At 36.8% G+C, this 20,983-nt stretch overlaps 1 protein-coding gene across 1 annotated transcript in view; it reads left to right on the forward strand.

The window, feature by feature from the left end:
* Nucleotides 1-20,983, forward strand: part of LOC127853066 (coatomer subunit beta-like) — a 52,419-nt gene that overhangs the window by 20,656 nt on the left and 10,780 nt on the right. Inside the window, exons 3-19 of the mRNA XM_052387191.1 lie at nucleotides 1,393-1,622; nucleotides 1,817-1,986; nucleotides 2,395-2,509; nucleotides 6,602-6,694; nucleotides 7,294-7,431; nucleotides 8,251-8,370; nucleotides 9,386-9,493; nucleotides 10,056-10,199; nucleotides 12,176-12,321; nucleotides 12,956-13,052; nucleotides 13,955-14,009; nucleotides 15,480-15,585; nucleotides 16,830-16,950; nucleotides 18,468-18,539; nucleotides 18,911-19,066; nucleotides 19,671-19,760; nucleotides 20,714-20,800. Coding sequence (XP_052243151.1) covers nucleotides 1,393-1,622; nucleotides 1,817-1,986; nucleotides 2,395-2,509; nucleotides 6,602-6,694; nucleotides 7,294-7,431; nucleotides 8,251-8,370; nucleotides 9,386-9,493; nucleotides 10,056-10,199; nucleotides 12,176-12,321; nucleotides 12,956-13,052; nucleotides 13,955-14,009; nucleotides 15,480-15,585; nucleotides 16,830-16,950; nucleotides 18,468-18,539; nucleotides 18,911-19,066; nucleotides 19,671-19,760; nucleotides 20,714-20,800 — 2,048 coding nt within the window. The remainder of the gene's footprint in view (nucleotides 1-1,392; nucleotides 1,623-1,816; nucleotides 1,987-2,394; nucleotides 2,510-6,601; nucleotides 6,695-7,293; nucleotides 7,432-8,250; nucleotides 8,371-9,385; nucleotides 9,494-10,055; nucleotides 10,200-12,175; nucleotides 12,322-12,955; nucleotides 13,053-13,954; nucleotides 14,010-15,479; nucleotides 15,586-16,829; nucleotides 16,951-18,467; nucleotides 18,540-18,910; nucleotides 19,067-19,670; nucleotides 19,761-20,713; nucleotides 20,801-20,983) is intronic.

Genomic DNA, 20,983 nt, shown 5'->3' on the forward strand with positions numbered 1-20,983 from the left:
AGTCTGTCAAACTTTTCTGGATCCTGCGATAACTTTAAAAGTTCTTAATATTTTTTCATGAAACTTGAAACATGGATAGATGGCAACATGAACATTATGCACATCATTTCATTTTGTTCCTACGTCAAAAATTCTTGTTGCTATGGCAACAAATAGACTAGAAATACTGCTGAAAATGGTGGTTTTCTGGATCCTGCGATTACTTTAAAAGTTCTTCATATTTTTGCATGAAACTTGAAACATGGATAGATGGCAATATGGACATTATGCACATCATTTCATTTTGTTCTTTTGTCAAAAATTCTTGTTGCTATGGCAACAAATAAAAAAATAAAATAATAATTTGACTATGGTGGAATTTTTGACAATGGTGGAGCCGGTAGGGAATTATATTGCTTGGCAATAGTCTTGTTTCATTCAAAAATTGGGTCTGGTAATTGGCCGCATTCAAAATCAAGGGAAAAAGTGTGTATTTTTCCCAAATTTGAGCTATAAATTCTAAATGGAAGGTTTCCATTTTTTTTAGATCTCAATATTTTGTTCATCTCCCATCCTTCAACCTTAGTAAATATAATACTGAAAACACTTGTATGCTCAATTTTAAAGTATTTTTTAGCAAAACAACAAAAACACTAATTTCCCAATTTTACATGAAGTCAAAACGCCGCAAATTTTCCCAATCCAAAGGGACCCGGACCCATTCCCAAAATGGTGAAAAAAAACCTGCTGAAATTTACCTCATAAAATAAATTTTCTGTACCCAGGGGTACCTTTAAGTATGCCTAAGAGTAGCCGAAGTACATTTAAGTAGTACCCGGGCTTACAATTACTAATTGAGTGTTACTTACCTTATTCTTGCATACAAATAACCTTTGTTTTTAGGATTTTAGTGTCAACACTTCAACACATTTTCCATCAAATGCACAACTTAGTTATTCAGCGACATATTGATCTTTATTTGATGCTTAGAGCTCTAATAGACTTTTTTGTACTTCTCTGTAATGTGTCATTTTAAAACTTGTGTATTAGAACATTTTTATGCCCCCAAAGGAGGGCATATAGTGATCGGACCGTCCGTCTGTCCTTCCGTTACACTTTGCGTTTAGGTTTCGAAAAATGCTCATAACTTCTATGTCGCTTAAGATAGCAACTTGATATTTGGCATGCATAATGATATGTATCTCATGGAGCTGCACATTTTGAGTGATGAAAGGTCAAGGTCATCCTATAAGGTCAAATGTCAAATATATGGCTTCAAAGTGGCACAGAAGGTGGCATTGTGTTTCTGACAAACACATCTCTTGTTTGTTTCCTTGTATGGAACATAAAAACTGAGGATATAATGTGTTACTACACCTTAACCTTACTACCCATATTATTATCCTTCAACAGAAAAGGGCGACACAAAAACAAAAACAGATGCTCTGAAGAAGACAATACAGATGATTCTGAATGGAGAGAAAATGCCCTCCCTGCTCATGACCATCATACGCTTTGTGATGCCCTCCCAAGATCACATGATCAAGAAACTGCTGCTGATTTTCTGGGAGATTGTGCCCAAGTACACACCAGATGGGAAGATGTTGCACGAGATGATTCTTGTGTGTGATGCTTACAGAAAGGTATATTTAAAGTGCCATATATCTACATGTAGTCTTTACTAGTGTCAGTAAGAAATATTGACTGATGTGTTTTCTTTATATGTCAGATCCAATAATTTCAGAATTATGCCCACATCTTAAGACTTGGGGTAATCCCTCTAGTATATTATTCAGGTGTGTTAGTCTTTCAAAGCTTTCCAACTGTTTGTTGCCAGGATCTGCAGCATCCCAATGAGTTCATTCAGGGGTCAACGCTGCGTTTTCTGTGTAAGTTGAAGGAGCCCGAACTGCTGGAGCCACTCATGCCCTCCATCAGGCAGTGCCTCAAACACAGACACTCCTATGTGCGCCGCAATGCAGTGCTCGCCATCTACACTATATACAGGTATGTGTCTAGTCGTTTAGGTGGAAAGTGTTGTCTCCAATTAACCTGTGTGGACTGATCTGGAATGACACTTAAAGCACAGTTTTCTCAGAAAGAGACTTCAATTGATAATTCTTTGGTTGTGAGAATATTTTCAGCCAAATAAATATGTTTAACCGGTTCTTCACTTTCTGTTCAGCCACTAGCTAGCAAGACACTGAATCTCCCATTGTGTGTATGTTGCAGGGAACTCAACCCTCTGAATGTTGTCCACTGAATTTGGAAAAAAATTACAACATGTAAAATAATATCTTCTGATATAAATGAGGGAATGTGAAATATGGATGATAGCAGAGTTTTAAATTTAAGAGACGGGTGTGTGTGCATGTTTTACTGATCCCACTGTATCTATCCCTCTGTGTTTTGCAGGAACTTTGACTTCCTGATCCAGGACGCTCCAGAGTTGATAGCAGAGTACCTGGAGGGGGAGCAGGACATGTCCTGTAAGAGGAATGCCTTCATGATGCTCATACATGCTGACCAGGTAGATATATGAGCTGCACTCTGGGAAAACGGGGCTTAAGGCATGTGCATAAAACACTTTCCCCTTTTGTAGTATTTTTTGTTGAAAAGAAGTCTCTTCTGAACAATAATCAATTTTGTTCAGAAATTGCTGTCCCTAATTAGTTTGTGCTGACTGCACAGGCTTATCTGTGACTACTTTTTACACACATGCATTAAGCCCAATTTTCAAAGAAATATGCTCCATATACCCAGTCATCGAAATTAGCATTTTCAATTTACCAGCCTGAAAATTGGTACATTTATGTATATTTATATAATTTACATGAATAAAGAAGAAAAAAGTCGCTCGCCAGACACAAATTTTTACCTGTCTGACTCAAAATTTACTAGCCATGGCGAGTAAAAACAGCCTAATTTCAATGACTGTATACCGGTAAATCACTTGCTACACTTTAATAGCGTAGCAGGATCTTGACATTATATTGGAACCTGTGGCATAGATTATATTCTTATACTATACAAGAAAAAAAAGCCAGCAAATCTACATGTTTTGTCTCTTCTCTTATCAAAGATAAAAAATGCAATATCTGTATTTAGAGTTTTCTATGTATATTTATTTTATATAATTAATAAGGATGTTTATTTAATTTGTTGTGCATCATTTTGGTACAAATGTTACCGGAAAGCTAAATAATATAATTTTTAAAACACATATTTGCAAAGCAATTGACAAAAATGTATATGAAGATACATTAGCAGACAATTTAACCAATATGCACAGACAATAACTGTACTTTTGACCCCAGAAATTTAATCCGACCCGTCAAATTTTTAAGCACATAGTAATATAGTTCCTGGTTTTCAAAATCTATTGAAATTCCAGATTTTTGAATCTCAGTATTTTCAATTGTTTCCATGCAAAAAAATATTGATTCCATTACCCCCACTGCCACATCCCCAGGGATCAAGCTAGACTCCAATTTTTAGGAGAAGTCACTTCTCCCTAAGCTCTGGAGAGGGAGAAGTGAGGCAGTTTTAGGGAGAAGTGGATCTTTTGCGATCACCAATGGACCATTGTGAACCATGACCCAGGGGTTTCACTGGCCCCAAAAAAGTTGTTGCCACTTTTTCGCAGTGTGAAAACTGTTGGTTATTCTAACCTTATTAATCAGAACAATCATTTAGGACAATGATTAAAAGAAACCTTACTACATTACATTAATGCCATTGACTGTATTATCACTTTAAAAAGTATGTTAAAACATAAAAAAACAATAATTACCTTCATAAGTCATACCTTCAAATGTCTTAATAAGCTTTATTTGTATATAAATAACTTTTTTTCAACTTGATAAACAACACAAATAACCAAAATAATATAATAATGTTAACATCAATGTAACAGTATTCTGCATAAATGTTTCAAAATTAACTATTTAAACATAGAATCACACCAATGTACAATAAAGCATCTTACTTCAAATTGTTAAAAAGTTATATTTGGTCATTTGGACATGATATACATAAGCTTAGATAGCTTCTGATGTTAAAACGTTTTCTGTTAGTGGTGGATGATTTCTAGGCTCAAATAAATGAATGTTTTTCACGCATATTTCCTGACAGAAAGGCCCAGATAATTGCCACCATCCATTCTAGTTGCCTGAAATAACATAAAACATAGTTTTAAAAACTATCAACAACAAACCAACACATAAATGTCCCGATCTTTAAATGTCTGAATTTTAACATATCCGAAATATAGTACATTGAGTGAATGCAGTGATTTTTTTTGCTCAAATTTACAGCCGATTTTCGGCTGCTTCCCAATCGCAAAAAAAAACACGTTTTTTCCCAAAAATCTGACCAAAATTTCCCCCAAAAAGCCCAACTTCCAAAAAAAAAAAAAAAAAAAAATTTTTTTTTTTTTTTTTTTAGAAAGAAGTCTCATATAACTTAATTATGATTTCATAAATCTAGGTCTCAACTTTATTTTTTAAACATCTTACAAAATATATAACTTGAATTTAATCATTTTTGTCCATAAATCATTCCCAAACTTGCCACTTTTATTGATTAAAAAAAATCCCAATTTGACCAGACTCTTTTTCTAGAAAGTCCCTGAACATGCACTTAAAAACAATATCACTTCTGTTACTTATAATCTTATTTATTATGCTTAATTTTTCCCAATTTCATGGTTTATCGCGCTATTTTTCCCAATTTCACGGTTAATCGCGCTAATTTTCCCAATTCAAAAGGCACAGGCTGTAACAAATTAAAGCAAAAAAAATCACTGGAATGTTATGCTTTTTAGCTCGACTATTATATATGAAATATATATAGTGGAGCTATCCTACTCACCCCGGCGTCGGTGTTAGCGTTAGCGTTAGTGTTAGCGTCTGCGTGCAAATGTTAAAGTTTTCATACTACCTCAAATATTTTCTTTGTTCCTTGACATATTGCTTTCATATTTTGCATACTTGTTTACCAACATGACCCCAACCTATAAACAAGAGCAGACAACTCTATCAAGCATTTTGTCATAATTATGGCCCCTTTTCCAATTAGAATATGCAGCAAATGTTAACGTTTTCGTTCTACCCCATTTTTTTTCATTGTCCCTTGACATATTGCTTTTATATTTTGCATACTTGTTTACCAACATCACCCCAACCTATAAACAAGAGCAGACAACTCTATCATGCATTTTGTCATAATTATTGCCCCTTTTATACTTAGAATATGCATATTATTGATAAATCTATGTTAAAGTGTGCGTACTACCCCAAATATTTCCTATATCCTTTGACATATTGCTTTTATATGTTGCACACTTGTTTACCAACATGACCCCAACCTATAAACAAGAGCAGACCACTGTATCAAGCATTTTGACATAATTATGGCCCCTTTTACACTTAGATAATTGAACATATTGCTTAAATTGCCATAACTTCTTTATTTATGATCACATTTTATTATTAATTTTGACAAAACAACACTTACCTGAATACCACAATGGATTCCTTCCAAACAATACTCAACGCCCCTACCAGAATCCCCCCCCCCCCAACCTCCCCCCCATTTTTTTTTTAAACATCTAATAAATTACCACACCCCACATTATACCCCCCTCTCACCACCCCCCCTACCCCCCACCCCCCCCCATTTTTTTAAACATCTAATAAATAACCACACCCCACATTATACCCCCCTCTCACCCCCACCCCTCCCACCCCCCCATTTTTTTTTAAACATCATCTAATAAATTACCACATCCCACATTATACCCCCCCTAACCCCCCCCCCCCCCCCCCCCCCCTTATTTTTTTTTTTCTTTTTATTATTTTTGAAAGATAGTCTAATAAATTATTGAATATGAACATTTTCCCCATGATGGCTTACGTTATACTGTCAAGCACTCAAATAGTTGAGCGCGCTGTCCTTTGACAGCTCTTGTTTATTTCCAAAATTGTTGGTTTCTTAATCAAATTTTATCCTTCCCAAAACATTATAATAATGAAACTATTAAACAGAAATGCTCACAAATTCCTGTTGAAACAAGATTTCATGTGTTTTTGTGGAGGAATTAAATGCTTTTGCCAGGCCCATGGTATTGATTAAATGGTAAAGAAATAGCGGCCCTAATAATCGTTATAATTTTGAATCGTGGTGACAATTTGTCCCAGTGTTACTTTATTTTTTTATTGCTCACTATCATAAAGGAGCCGTTAATCCGATAATAACCCCCATAAAACTTGACAATAGCGGTAAAAACACAGTTTCTAACACTTACACGCTTCAATGATTTCACTGCTTGGTCAAGAGATTCCTGCCAAATACCCAAATGACCAGCGCTGTGAATGGTTGCTTATCAATTTTTAATAGGTAATTTACTAAGCCAGGGGGTGGAGTTTCGTCGATTCGGTCCGTTGATTGACTTTGGCGTGTATTCGGTAATAAACAGAAGCCACTTAGATAGCGCTGCGGATATGATAATTGCCAGATTTTAGGGCGAAGTGATTATCGCCGGTGCTTTTGATCCGGGCGATTAAAAGAAAGCCACGGCGCCCAGTTGCTTGATCCCTGATCCCACACTTGTGTCTTGCAGGAGCGGGCTCTCAGCTACCTATCTAGCTGTATAGAGCAGGTGACCTCGTTTGGGGACATCCTACAGCTGGTCATTGTTGAGCTCATTTACAAGGTACTCTTATAGACATTTGTATGCAGGATATCATTATTTTGTATTTTATTAGATTTTTTTATTAACCCTGTCAGTGCGGGAACCGAATTTTAAAGGCCTTTGCAAACAGTTTGGATCCAGATGAGACGCCACAGAACGTGGCGTCTCATCAGGATCCAAACTGTTTGCTATTATGATGGTATTCTTTGAAAAAAATCAAAGAAAATGCGAATTTTATAAATTCAGCAGACGACATTTAAGCAGACGACAAATTTCCCAGCATGCAAAGGGTTAACAAAATAAGTAAAATGACACCTATGGGACAAATTAATTTTTGCTTATTTACAAGGTACAGTCACTGTCTTTTATATCTATCTGGATTGCAGGAAGGCATTATTTCTATTTTATTTGAAGTTCTTTTTTATAAGAAAACAATATTATTTCAATGTCACGTTTGGACACAGTTGTTTTCAGCTTGGAGTTCCTCTCCCCTTGAACAAAAATATTCCATTAATTTCCAAAATCTTGAACTGTCTTCGAATTGGTTAACAACCAAAATGCTTCTATGTTAATATAAACAAAGAAAATCTAAATAGATAACACTTGACTCTATTCTGCAGGTGTGTCATGCCAACCCCTCTGAGCGTGCGCGGTTCATCCGCTGTATCTACAACCTGCTCAACTCCTCCAGCCCAGCTGTGAGGTACGAGGCGGCTGGTACCCTTGTGACCCTGTCGAGTGCTCCCACTGCTATCAAGGTATACAGGATATACATTTGTATGTGCGTTAAGTGTCATCATAGATAAACCTGTGCAGTCTGCACAGGCTAATCAGGGATGACAATTTCCACTTTTATGGAATTTCTGTTTAAAGGAAGTGTCTTTTTAACAAAAATCAAGTTAAAGGGAAAAGTGTCATCCCTGATTAGCCTTTGCGGACTGCACAGGCTAATCTGGGACAACACTGTGAGCACATGCATTAAACCCTGTTTTCCCAGAATGTGGCTCATTTGTCACTTTTGTGATCACTGACTCTAGAAACATACGATCTTGTCTAATAGTCATGAAATGGATACACCTGCATTGGAAAGAAGAATGTGAATGTTTAGTTAAGAAGGTACTTAATAAATAAAATGTTAAAAATGTTTGAAGATTTTGTCAAGTTCCTCACATTTTCTGCGATTTGCTGTCATTGTCTCATACTTGTTAACAGCCAACAGGGTATCAAAAGGACATGTTGTTACAGCTTTTGCATAAAGGGTCAGCCTATTGGCCTGTGCAGTCCACACAGGCTAATCAGGGACAACACTTTCCGCTTTCATGGAATTTTTTATGTGAAGGAAGTCTCTTAAATGAAAATCCAGTTAAGGCGGAAATTGTCGTCTCTGAAAAGCCTGTGTGGACTGCACAGGCTAATAGGATGATAAGCTAATTTGGGACGACACTTTACACACAGTTGTTCCAGAACGACGCTCATTGAGTAAATGTTGGCAACCTGGGTCAAAATGTTTAATGTATAAATTTGGAAACCTAATGTACAAGACTGTATGGTAACTTATCGAGGTGTACGTGTTTTAGGCTGCAGCCAGTTGTTACATAGAGTTGATCGTGAAGGAGAGTGACAACAATGTGAAGCTGATAGTCCTGGACAGGCTGGTGGCTCTCAAAGACGTGCAGGCCCATGAGAAAGTGCTGCAGGTAGGTGCAGTCATGGAAGGGCATGTTTCAATTTCTAGTAGCTTTCTGAAAAAAAATAGCTAAATGCATTTGCGTTAAGTGTTGTCCCAGATTAATCAGTGCAGTCTGCACTGGCTGATCAGGGACCACACTTTCTGCTGTTACGAAAATTTTGTTTGAAGGATGGCTTCAAAAGGGAAATCCATTTAAGATGGAAAGTGTTGTCCCAGATGAGCCTGTGCTGCTAACTACACTGGCCAATCTGGGACAACACTTTATGCATACATGTATGTGTTTAGCTCAGTTTCTTAGAACAAGGTTCTTTCATTCGTCAAGATGCAATCATGATTAACAAATGTGTGAGACTGAACACTTATAAGAATGCATGTTTGGATTCAATAAAAAGTACAAGTTGTATGAACATTGTTAAAGTGTTCACGTCTTTATTTTGGTTAGTTAAGTTAGCTATTTTGTCAAGTTCTATAATTTTCTGCGATATACTGTAATTATCTCATACTTGTTAACCTATTCCCACTTAGAAGCAAAGTGAAAATGGCAATATTCAACCAGCATAAAACCACAACAGCTTGCAAGTCACTCACAGTCTGTTCAGGTTTTAATCTGTTTGCTGCTCCTATAAAGTATCTTAGGGTTGGAAATGAAGCTTTTAAAACTTGAATCTTTTAAGAAATGTCTTACATTTAATTTGATTTTCTATGGGACTTCAGGCTCGTCAAAGTGTGTGTAATAGTGCTAACGAGTTGAGTTTGCTATTTTATCAAGTTCCTTGAATTTTCTATGATTTGCTGTGCTTGTCACATACTGTAAAAACTTCTGCAAGTTCTGGTTGTCAATTTATGTTCCCTTGTTTGATTTGTCCACCTTTCATCTGATTTCCTCCCTTTTAATGTCAACTAATTTCACTAATTTTATAAACTGGATCTATACAAATTAGGTTTAGTTGAACCCTGTAAGGGTGAAAGTCATTTTCCTTCCCTGATGATGTTCTTAAATCACACCCCTGATGTTATTCCAGGAGCTGGTGATGGACATTCTGCGGGTGTTGAGTGCCCCAGACCAGGAAGTGAGGAAGAAGACTCTGAACCTGGCCCTCGACCTTGTGACCTCGAGATCTGTGGAGGAGGTGAGTGGATAGGAGGGGGCTGACATGTGTGAAGCCTAAGATGGAGTTTCTCTGCACAGAGACCTCCTTTAAAGGAAAAATGCAATACAAGAGGAAAGTGTCGTCCCTGATTTTCGTATGCTTTGCACAAGCTAATCTGGGACGACACTTTACGCACATGCATAAAGCGCTGTTTACCAGGAGCGAGCCGTTTACCAGAAGTGAGGCTCAATTTAATTTCGCTGTAATGGTTTAAACTATCAGAACCCTCTCACACTGCCCTCCCGCTAGATGTATTGTATTAAAGATAATTGTAAATATTTAAGGCATGATGGTTTAAACTATTTCTAACATGACCCTCTCTCCCTGCCCAATCACTAGATGTGTTGTATTAAACATATTGATAAAATAATTTAATTTAACTATAATAGTTAAAACTTTTTATTAGGATAACCTCTCTCATCGGTTTATTCCGTCACCCTAGCTGTGTTTGATTATGTTATAATAAAATATGTAAGATAAGGTCATTCAACCTTAATGGTGTAAACAATTTGTAATGGTACTTTCTCTCCCTGCTTGTCAGATGGTGCTGGTGTTGAAGAAGGAGGTAGTGAAGACCAACAACATAGAGCATGAGGACACGGGCAAGTACCGACAGCTGCTGGTCCGCACCCTGCACCAGCTCTCCATCAAGTTCCCAGACATTGCCACCACCATCATACCTGTGGTGAGTTCTGAAGTGTTTTACTGTCAAACATCATGTATAATGCACACTCATTTATATTTTTCACCTATTTTGTTAGTTGAAAAAATATGTAGTAGTTAGAATTATTTAAAAAAAATATGTGCTGTAGTAATTTGCAGATATTTTTTAACAAAACAAAATTTAAATAAATTACTGAGAGGAATTCAGCAATGCATTTGTCTGTGCATGTGTATGTTTGCACACAACCTGCTTATGGTGAGCTTTTGTGATCACCTTTTGTGCTTCGTCTGTCATCAACCTTAACACTTTAGAGACCACATTTTTTGTCCGATTTTCATAAAACTTTGTAAGAAGATTTGTGCCACTGAAATCTCTGCAGACTTTGAAACAAGGTGGTTTGAAATTAATAAAAAATAGGTCACTTGGTCACATGGAAGAAAAAGCTTGTAATCATCTTGAGGTAACATTATAAGTCAGAATAGTTTGGTTCCTTGTTTCTCAGGTGAGCACCTTTTGACCCTTGGTTCTCTTGTCTTATCCTGATCTTATTTTAATAGATTTCTCTAAAACGTTTACTAATGAACCAGAGCTACAGATAAGCTGCGTATTTGCGTAAATACGCAATCAAAAATAGGTGGATACGCAACTTTTTTCAAAATCTGTGCGTACCGGTACTCAAAACAAATCGCCGATACCCAATTCGAGCTGCCTTCTATGCGTAATGAAAAATCCCGTTTTGTTTTGGCCGTTTTGACTCGAGTCTTATTCGACAAGCGCTTGTTTTATCTGGTAACGTATTTACCAATCGTTTAGATGATAACATATGTGAGTCAAACAAAATGGCGTCTCGAGGCAGACGAATAGTTCCGCAAAAAATACAAAAAAACAAAATAGATTCCTTTGTCGTGTTAAATAAATCTAAATCTAAAACAATTGCAAAGGATATAGTTAATGACATTATTAACTCCATGTTTTGTTCCGTGGACATCTGCGGAAGTATTTTAGATGAACTTGTTGATGGGATGAACAGGGGGCTGGAACGGTGTTGGGATAGTATAATAACGTGTGTTAAGACCGAAAATGCCCAAAAAATAATTTTTAATAAAATAATAGTAACCCTAACCATAACCCTAGTTGTCCAAAATAAGATTTTCAGTGCCTTGTGCTAACAGTTGTTATTGTTTATTGATAGAGCTATGTCTTAGCTACGTCTAAATGCCATAGTGGTTTATTTGTATTATATTTTTCGCAATGCAACCGGACTCTGATTGATGGCTGTCAGAAAATAAAACAAATGAGTTGAAACCCGTGTTACTATTATTATATTTAATTTTGGATTTGGGCATTTTCGGTCAAAATACACTATATTATACTATCCAAACACCATTCCAGCCCCCTTAGATGGGGTGTGTTATGTTTCCAAAACAAAAGTACTGGCCCATATTGAAACAAAAACAATTAGAAACACATTCGATGAGTGGGTTGAGAAATTCCATTGGCTTCAGATTGTTGAATCTGGTAGCAGAAAGATGGAACAACCTATACTGCAATTGAATACATAACAGTGACTTTATGTAGGTAAGGTTTTGAGAAGCTAAATATATGTTTTAATGCAATTACCCAATTCTCTTGTTTGTTTTGGTACAAATACCCAATTATTTTTTTATATGAGCGGGTATCATACTTTTGGATACCCAATCACGTTTTCCATTACCCAATTCATTCTTATTTTGAAGGGTATTACCCAATTACCCTAAAAAGCTTATCTGTAGCTCTGTAATGAACAATTTTTATGTACAGGTGATTCTTAAGGAAGTTAATTGGAAACAACCTATTATGGCATTATAACATCACTTTGAGCTTTTGAGATTTCAATCCAAATTATGTGTTGTTTTGCATAGTGTTTGAAGTTAGCTTTGGAGAGTGTCAACATTTTTCTATTTTTTCGATGTTTTTTCAAACTTCCCAATGTTCACATGGCTCCTTGTTGTCCACAGCTTATAGAGTTCCTGGGAGACACCAATGAGGCAGCGGCTGCTGATGTACTGGTGTTTATCCGAGAGGCGATCCATCGCTTTGAGTCTCTCCGACCTCTCATCATCTCCCGGCTGCTTGATGTCTTCTCTACCATCAAGGCTGTCAAGTAAAAACTGTCTAGGATTCTTTTTTGAAGAAATATTAAATATACAACAAAGTGGCCATTTCACTTGTTTTGTTTTAATGATTTTTTGGTAAGGAAAGGCTTTATAAGACATTATAAGATGTTGAGTAAAACAGTATTTTGTCAAAGTTTTCTGTGTGTGTACTGTGATTTGTAACTTATTAATATTTATTAATGTAATGGCCACCTGACCCAAGCATTTAAGTCATGCATTCTTGTTTAGCATAATAGAATAACTGTAAAGACCTTTCTAGTCAAAATAAATTTCATATCAATTCTTTAGTCACCTAACTAACTAACTAAGTGACTCGCATTCTAGGAAAATTGGGCTTAATGCATGAGAGTAAAGTGTTGTCCCAGATTAGACCCTGCAGTCCACACAATTAATCTGGAACAACACTATGCTGTTATTGAATTTTTCTTGTAAATGAAGTATCTTATTAGCGGAAAATCAGTTTAGGCAGAGTGTCTTCCCTGATTAGCCTGCACAGACTGCACACGCTAATCTGGGACGACACTTAACGCACATGACTTAAGCCCAGTTTTCCCAGAACAAGGCTCAAATGAACCACACAACTATTATAGTCAAAGGTTGCACTCCACTGAATGTTTTCAGGATACAGAGAGCAGCCCTGTGGATCCTTGGGGAGTACTGCTCCTCCTCTGAGGACATCCAGAGTGTGATGACCCTCGTACGGCAGTCACTTGGAGAGGTAACATGGATATATTGCATCTGTAAAACCAGCAAAGATTATGAGAAAAATATTATGCTTCAATGTTTGTATCATAAATCCTGTTGATCATTTGTCTAGCTATTATAGCTTGGAAGGATTTGTTTAATGAACATGTCATGTTGTGTCTTTAATATGCATTCACTTGATCATGATATTGATATCAATTTATAAAATGTAGACGTAATTGTTTTACAAAATTGGTGTTTCTTTCATCTTAGATTTTAATATTTGTTAAACAAAATTGCCATTTAAAACAATTGAGCCAAATTAACATTTTTTAGGTTTTTTATGCCCCCCGGATCGAATGATCAGGGGTATATTGTTTTTGGCCTGTCTGTCTGTCTGTCTGTCATTCTGTGGAAAATTTTGACCTTAAAGTTTTGCAATATTGAATAACTTTTGCAATATTGAAGATAGCAACTTGATATTTGGCATGCATATGTACCTCATGGAGCTGCACATTTTGAGTGGTGAAAGGTCCAGGTCATTCTTCACGGTCAAAGGTCAAATATATGGCTTCAAAGCGGCGTCAAAACTTTAAACTTGGTCATAACTTTTGCATTATTGAAGATAGCAACTTGATATTTGGCATGCATGTGTATCTCATGGAGCTGCACATTTTGAGTGGTGAAAGGTCAAGGTCATCCTTAAAGGTCAAAAGTCAAATATATGGCTTCAAAGTGGCGCAATAGGGGGCATTGTGTTTCTGACAAACACATCTCTTGTTGTTTTCTAGTATTGTATATTGTCAAAAGTGGCCTCTGTAACCTAGGGAGAGTGTAAAATAAATCCTGTATTGGTTCCACAATTTCTACTGCTCTTGGTTGAAATGTTGTAAGTTTTACATAATTTCCTTGTAAAACCCTGCCATGTTTCCACAGCTGCCAATTGTGGATGATGAACTGAAGAAGGCAGCAGGGGAGGTCAAGGAGGATGGTAAGGGCATTACTTGTTAACCGCGCAGAAGCAAAGCGTAAACTGCTATATGCAACCCGCATAAAACCAGAACAGCCTGCCAGTAACTCACAGTCCGTGCCTGTTTTTATGCAGTTTTTTAGGTTTGGAAATGAAGGCTTTAGAACATGAATCTACTAAGAAAGGTCTTAAATTTTGTTTGATTTCTTAAGGGGGCTACAAAAAGGTAAAAATGCGTATCTTAGTGATAAAGGGTTAAGGATTTAGAATGTTAAGAAAGGTAAAAATCTATTTATTTAGCTGAAGGATACCTGCACATTTGTAATTCTTTTCTCAGACACAAAGTTACCAAATAAACTTCAATAAACAATAATAATAATAAACAAAGGTAATGGTTTAATTGTTGCTAAGGGTTGTTCATACTTTTTATGCCGCCGGATCGAAAGATCAGGGGTATATTGTTTTTGGCCTGTCTGTCTGTCATTCCGTCATTCTGTCATCAAAACTTTAACCTTACATTAAAGTTTTGCAATAACTTTTGAAATATTGAACATAGAAATTTGATATTTGGCATGCATGTGTATCTCATGGAGCTGCACATTTTGAGTGGTGAAAGGTCAAGGTCATCCTTCACGGTCAAAGGTAAAAAATAACAAAAACACTTTAACCTTACATTAAAGTTTTGCAATAACTTTTGAAATATTGAAGATAGCAACTTGATATTTGGCATGCATGTGTATCTCATGGAGCTGCACATTTTGAGTGGTGAAAGGTCAGATCAAGGTCATCCTTTAAGGTCAAAGGTAAAAACAAAACAAAAAACACTTTAACCTTACATTAGAGTTTTGAAATAACTTTTGAAATATTGAACATAGCAACTTGATATTTGGCATGCATGTGTATCTCATGGAGCAGCACATTTTGAGTGGTGAAAGGTCAAGGTCATCCTTCAAGGTCAAAGAGAAAAAAAAAGCGGCGCATTAGGGGGCATTGTGTTTCTGACAAACACATCTCTTGTTCATGATTATTTTTTTTTTAATCTGCTTGCCAAAATATTTTGCTGACAAACATCTAAAATTCTATGGCTTATTATTCTCACATATTAAAAAGGGACACTTGGTTGATAATAACAACATTTGAGCCTTGCTTTGTGAATACGGGTCTAAGTGCATTTGCATAGTGTCGTCACAGATAAGCCTGTGCAGTCCGCATAGGCTAATCCGAGAGGATACTTTGTTTAAATTTGATTTTCGCTAAGAAGAGAATTCCATTTAACAGAAATACAATTTGAGTTGAAAATATAGCCCCTGTTAAGCCTCTGTGAACTGCAATGGGTAAAGTGGGACAATACTTTACGCACATGCATTAAACCACAGGTGGGACAATACTTTATGAACATGCATTAAACCCCCTTTTCCCAGAGCAAAATTCAAATATGTTTGTTTTATGTTGGTTGTATTGTAAAGCAGTGTTTGTCTATACCCCTGACAGACATGATGTCGGGTGGAGGCAACATACAGCGTCTGGTCACTGCTGATGGGACATACGCCACTCAGAGTGCCTTTGATAAGACATCCAATGTGAAGAAAGCAGAGAAGTAAGTTAATAATTAAAAAAGAGTAATAATAATTACACACTCGCAGATTATTTATGTAAAATTTCTATGTGTTTATCTATGGACTTTAAAAAAATTATGGTTAATACTTCTGAGGGGCATGTCAATGAGATTTAACATGAAATATCAACATTAAATAATACAATGCATATTTCTACTTTTTGCACAAGTATTTAACAAAAAGAATTTAAATAATAATAAGTGACTTAAAGATTATACTCTATATTTAGACATGTTATTTAGAAAGTTTTTTGTAATATGAAACGCACCCATCTGAAACATAGTTTGCTCTGTTATTTCAGGGTCGACGCTTTCCTCTTTTATGGAATTTTTATAAGCTCCACTGGCCAGAGGCCAGCGGGGCTAATGTCATGGTCCTGTGTCCGTCGTGTGTCCGTCTGTGCGTTAACTTTTTTTTTAAACATCTTCTCCTAAACTACAAGTCCAATTCTGATAAAACTTCTCACAAATGTTCCTGGGGTGAACCTCTTTCAAATTTTTGTTCAAATTATGCCCCTGGGGTCAGATTTGACCCTGCCCAGGGGGTCAATAAATTGAACATATGCTTATATAAAGCCTATTTTGTGCAAACTTTAAAAATCTTCTTGTCCTTAACCATTGGGTCTAGTGCTACCACATTTGGTATGTAGTGACATTTAATAGTTCTCTACTTTGTTTGTTCCAACTATGCCCCTGGGGTCAAATTTGACCCTGCCCCGATGGTCACAAAAATGAACATATGCTTATATAAAGCCTATTTTGTGAAAACTTTAAATATCTTCTTGTCCATAACCGTAAGGCCTAGGGCTACCAAATTTGGTATGTAGTGACATCTAATAGCCATCTACTTAGTTTGTTCAAATTATGCCCCTGGGGTCAAATTTGACTCTGCCCCGGGGGTCACAAAAATGAATATATAAAAATGCTCACCCTTCCAACTTTAAGCCCAGTGGGATGAGGGATAGACAGAGAAAGTCACATGCTTGAGTACATTTCAACCCATGTGCATTGCACACTTTTTTCGCATAAAAAAAGTGGAGCGATACAGGGCCATCATGGCCCTCTTGTAAAAGAAAGTTTCTTCTTAGCGAAAATCCAGTCTAGGCAGAAAGTGTTGTCTCAGATTAGCCTGTGTGGACTGCACCGGTTATTTGGGACAAAACTTTATGCACATTCATTCAATCCCATTGTCTCAGAGCACCACTGACATACTTCTCCCATTTCAGCCCGCCGATGCGTCAGTTCCTGATGGACGGAGACTTCTTTGTGGGCGCTGCCCTGGCCACGTGTCTCACCAAGCTGGCCCTTCGGTACATGGCTCTCACCCACGACCACAAGAAACAGAATGTACGCAACCAGGATACAATGTTAAAAGAGTTTATATGAGTCAGATGCTGGGAAAACTGGGCTTACTGCATGTTCCTTAAGTTTCATCCCAGATTAGACTGAGCAGTTTTCACACGCTGATCAGGGATTACACTTTTGGCCAAGTCTGGACAGAGCCAAAACACCTTTCTTTGAAGAAGCCGAATATCGGCCGTTTTCCAAACCAAAGTAACCACTTTTTTTGCCCTAATTTGGCCAAAATTTTCCCCAATACTGGAAAAATTACCCACCAAAAGTAATATCTGAACTTAGTATAAAATTGAAAATTGTTTACTTGTCGAGCCTTCTATTAGGCTGGAAAAAGTTTGAAAAACCCAGAGACGTAAAAAGTCTCCTAGCAGGGGACGGGGGTTTTCGTAATGATGGTTGAATATGCCTTTCATTACCTCCCATAGTATTCTCCTAGAGAGGTATGCGTACTGATCGAATTAGTTGTGCTTACCTAGCGAAGCATGGCGTAATTTTTCATTGTGAACAATCGGCAAATGACGGTAAGAGCCAAATTCAAAAGCTATAAATAGATTACATTAAAAGGCTATTACGACTTGAAATATTTTCAGTCATGTTGATATTTTTGGAATATTATTGTATCAACTAAGAAATACCGGATAAGTTATTCCTGTTAGTGCTTTTACGGCGTCTATTTTCACGTGTTTGATTTGCTCTTATTTTTACAGCTTGCTTTAATTTTACGACATACATGTTTGATACAGACGCTTTACCACCAAGATCACAGAAGTAAATATGAAAACTTACAAATTTTTATTTTCCCCAAATAAGAAAAAATCTCGCTAGTTTTCCCCTAAAAAAGGCTATGGCCCCTTCCCCAAAAAGGGTGTTTGGCCCTGTTGGATTTTCATGAAAAATACTATCACAGCAGAAATAGTTGTCCCTGATTAGCCTGTGCAGTTTGCACATGCTAATCTTGGACTACACTTTATGCACATGCATTAAGCCCCGTTTTCCAAGAGCTCAGATCATTATGTTGTTCTATGAAAAGTGAAATTATCTCCCCACAGCCAGGGTAACGTAGAAGTCACTTTGAGGTTGGTCTCTGTCTTTATGAAGAAGACTACTTTCATGTTTCTGAAGCCATTAAATTGTTATCTAAACTTTGCCATCACCATGAAGTGGTTGGAGCTTAGTTATTACACCTTCAGGAATTTCACTGTAACTTGAATTTGAGTCGCACTTTGAGAAAACGGGTCTTAATGCATGAGCGTGAAGCATTGTCCCAGATTGCCCCGTGCAATCTGCACAGGCTTATCAGGGACTACACTTTCCCTTAAACAAAAAATACCAAAAAAGTGTTGTCCCTTATTCGTCTGTTTGGACTGCACAGGCTAATTAGGGATGACACTTAACTCACATTGATTAAGCCCTGGTTACCCAGAGTGGTTTATTCGTTGTATGATAGATTATAAGATGTGCTTGTCGTTCTACACTCTATAGTGCACTGCTGTGCTATTTCTCTCCAGGCATTCCTGGCTGAGGCCATGTTCATTATGGCATCTGTCCTACACCTCGGCAAGTCTGGAATCCCAACCAAGGTAGGTATCTACTATCGTAAATAGCATTAACATACATATAGCAAAAACAAACAGAGAGAAATTGTATCTAATTAATACAAACTTAAATTTTCTTGTTAAAATTGAAATGTGACAGTGGAATGTATTAGTTTGTTTGCAGGAATAAAAATTCTGTTTTGTATTGAATTTGTTTATATGATGCTTTCCTGTTTTTTCATAGCTTTTAATATTTAGAAGCATTTTGAACAAGAGCAACAACAACATGTTTTTCAGCAAAAAGCTTACACAAAAAATTCTATCCTACAACAATAAAAATATAAATGTCAGATACTTAGATAGCATGATATTATACAAATACCGTACTTCATTGCATCTGGTGTTGTGGGTTGCAGCCAATTACAGATGATGATGTGGATCGTATTGCCACGTGCCTGCGCGTGCTGGCCGACCAGAGTCCCCTGATGTTGGACATCTTCAACACGGCCTCACGTAACTCTGTCTCCCTCATGCTAGCTGCCAAGATGGCTGAGGAAAAGGAGCAACAGCAGGTAGGTGTCTGGGGTTTTGGGGAGCAGATTTATTAACTGAGCAAGGGTTTGGGTTCTCGTGCTTTCAGTGAACTTTCTGCCTGTATCAAGATTGATTTGCAAATACTTCGTAACTTACATTTGTACATGAGTTCCTTAGGGTGCTTTCTGTTGGATTTCGGACAGGCCTGAAACTTTGGAATATAGATATACTTAATTACATGTTTTCCTGATAACTGTACAGATTATACCTTATTTTATAAGAGCTTTTTTCGGGGTGAACTGCATGTCTAAAAATACCATGTGACTTAATACATAGCTGTTTGTAATAGTCCATCATGGGACGCTAGCATCCTGATGCTGTCCAAGTTCTACATGATTCTTTTCAATAAAATTGTGTATGAAATACAACATGACTTAAGCTATACTGAAGACCAGGTCAGTACTCACAGGCTAATCTGGGACAATAATTTCTGCCTTAAATGGATTTAAGCTAAAAGAGACTTCTTTGAAAAGTGGAAAGCTTTGTCCCAGATAAGCCTGTGCAGACTGCACAGGCTAATCTGGGACTACACTTTCCGCACACGCATTAAGCCCTGTTCTACGAGGCTCATATATTCTACAGGCCCTACAGAAGAAGGTGGTCAAGGTGCAGGCTGATGACCCAATCTCCTTCGCTCAGCTGGTCAACAAGAATGAGCTGGGAGCCACGGAGGTAGGCTACACTTTGTGTTGTATTCATATTATGTATCCTCATTTTAACCATTTCCTACACAGATGTGCATTTTACCCTTTGCAGTTCCTAGAAAATCAATACAATTTAAGGCTTTTCTTAATAGAATAAAGTTTAAAAGCTTAGTTTCCAACTCTTAAGATACTGATGAGCAGCAAACAGCATAAAACTTGAATAGCCGGCAAGTTACTTGCAGGCTGTTCTGGTTTTTATGCTGGTTGCATTTTGCCATTTCACTTCGCTTCTGAGTGGGAGATAATAGTAAAACCTTGATTGTAATTTGGTTCATGGTTTTGACATGATATTTTGTTGTTGTGGTTTTAAACTGGAAGCTTTTGATTTGTTTAAAGCAGTTTCTGTATTTGAAATCTCAAAAGTTTGAGTATTTTTGTATTAAATAGTGAAATAATTTGTAATAACTCATTTGAGCATTTTGTAAATGTTAGTTTTAATATTAGTTATTAGTTGTTTGTTTAAATGCAAGAATCTTAGTTAAACAATCACAGGAATAAAATTGAGTGTACCTTACACATAATATGATTACTAGTTCAGTTTAAACTTATTTATTGTAGCTTGTTTGCATTGAAAGCCTCAGGCTAATTGAAACACTCTCGAGTCCGTTTCCAGTATTTAGTGTCTTTGTGGGAGATCTTAAGAACGCTTTCATCATGAGGTTCGAACCCGTGAACCCTCAGTTGCTAGGCGGACAACATATCCATTACACCATGGCGACATAATTATTAGATATAATCAACTACTCCATAAGCTAATAAACAACTCAGACGGCAAGCTAGAATTATTAAATCTTCAAGAGCAAGTCAATGTCGTAAGCTTGCCCATTTTTACTTAATGTGAGAAATTAATCAGCTAGTGACTTGCAAATTGTAAATCACAGTATTATTCCTTATATAATCATAATGTTGCTCTTTCCTCAGAACATGTTTGAGCTGACCCTGTCCCAGGCCCTGGGCATGACCAACAAGAAAGAAAAGGACCCTCTGGGGGCATCCAAACTCAACAAGGTATGGCAGTAATGATATCGAAATATTTGTATGTGCAGTGCTATTTGAAATGTTATTTTGTAATATTGAATACTAATGTAAACAAATTGACCTGTATTTTAATGCCCCCAGGTCAAATGATCGGGAGTATATTGATTTTGGCCTGTCTGTCATTCTGTTCCAAAACTTTAACCTTAGTCATAA

This window comes from Dreissena polymorpha, chromosome 12 (assembly GCF_020536995.1).
Source record: "Dreissena polymorpha isolate Duluth1 chromosome 12, UMN_Dpol_1.0, whole genome shotgun sequence".
NCBI lineage: Eukaryota > Metazoa > Mollusca > Bivalvia > Myida > Dreissenidae > Dreissena > Dreissena polymorpha.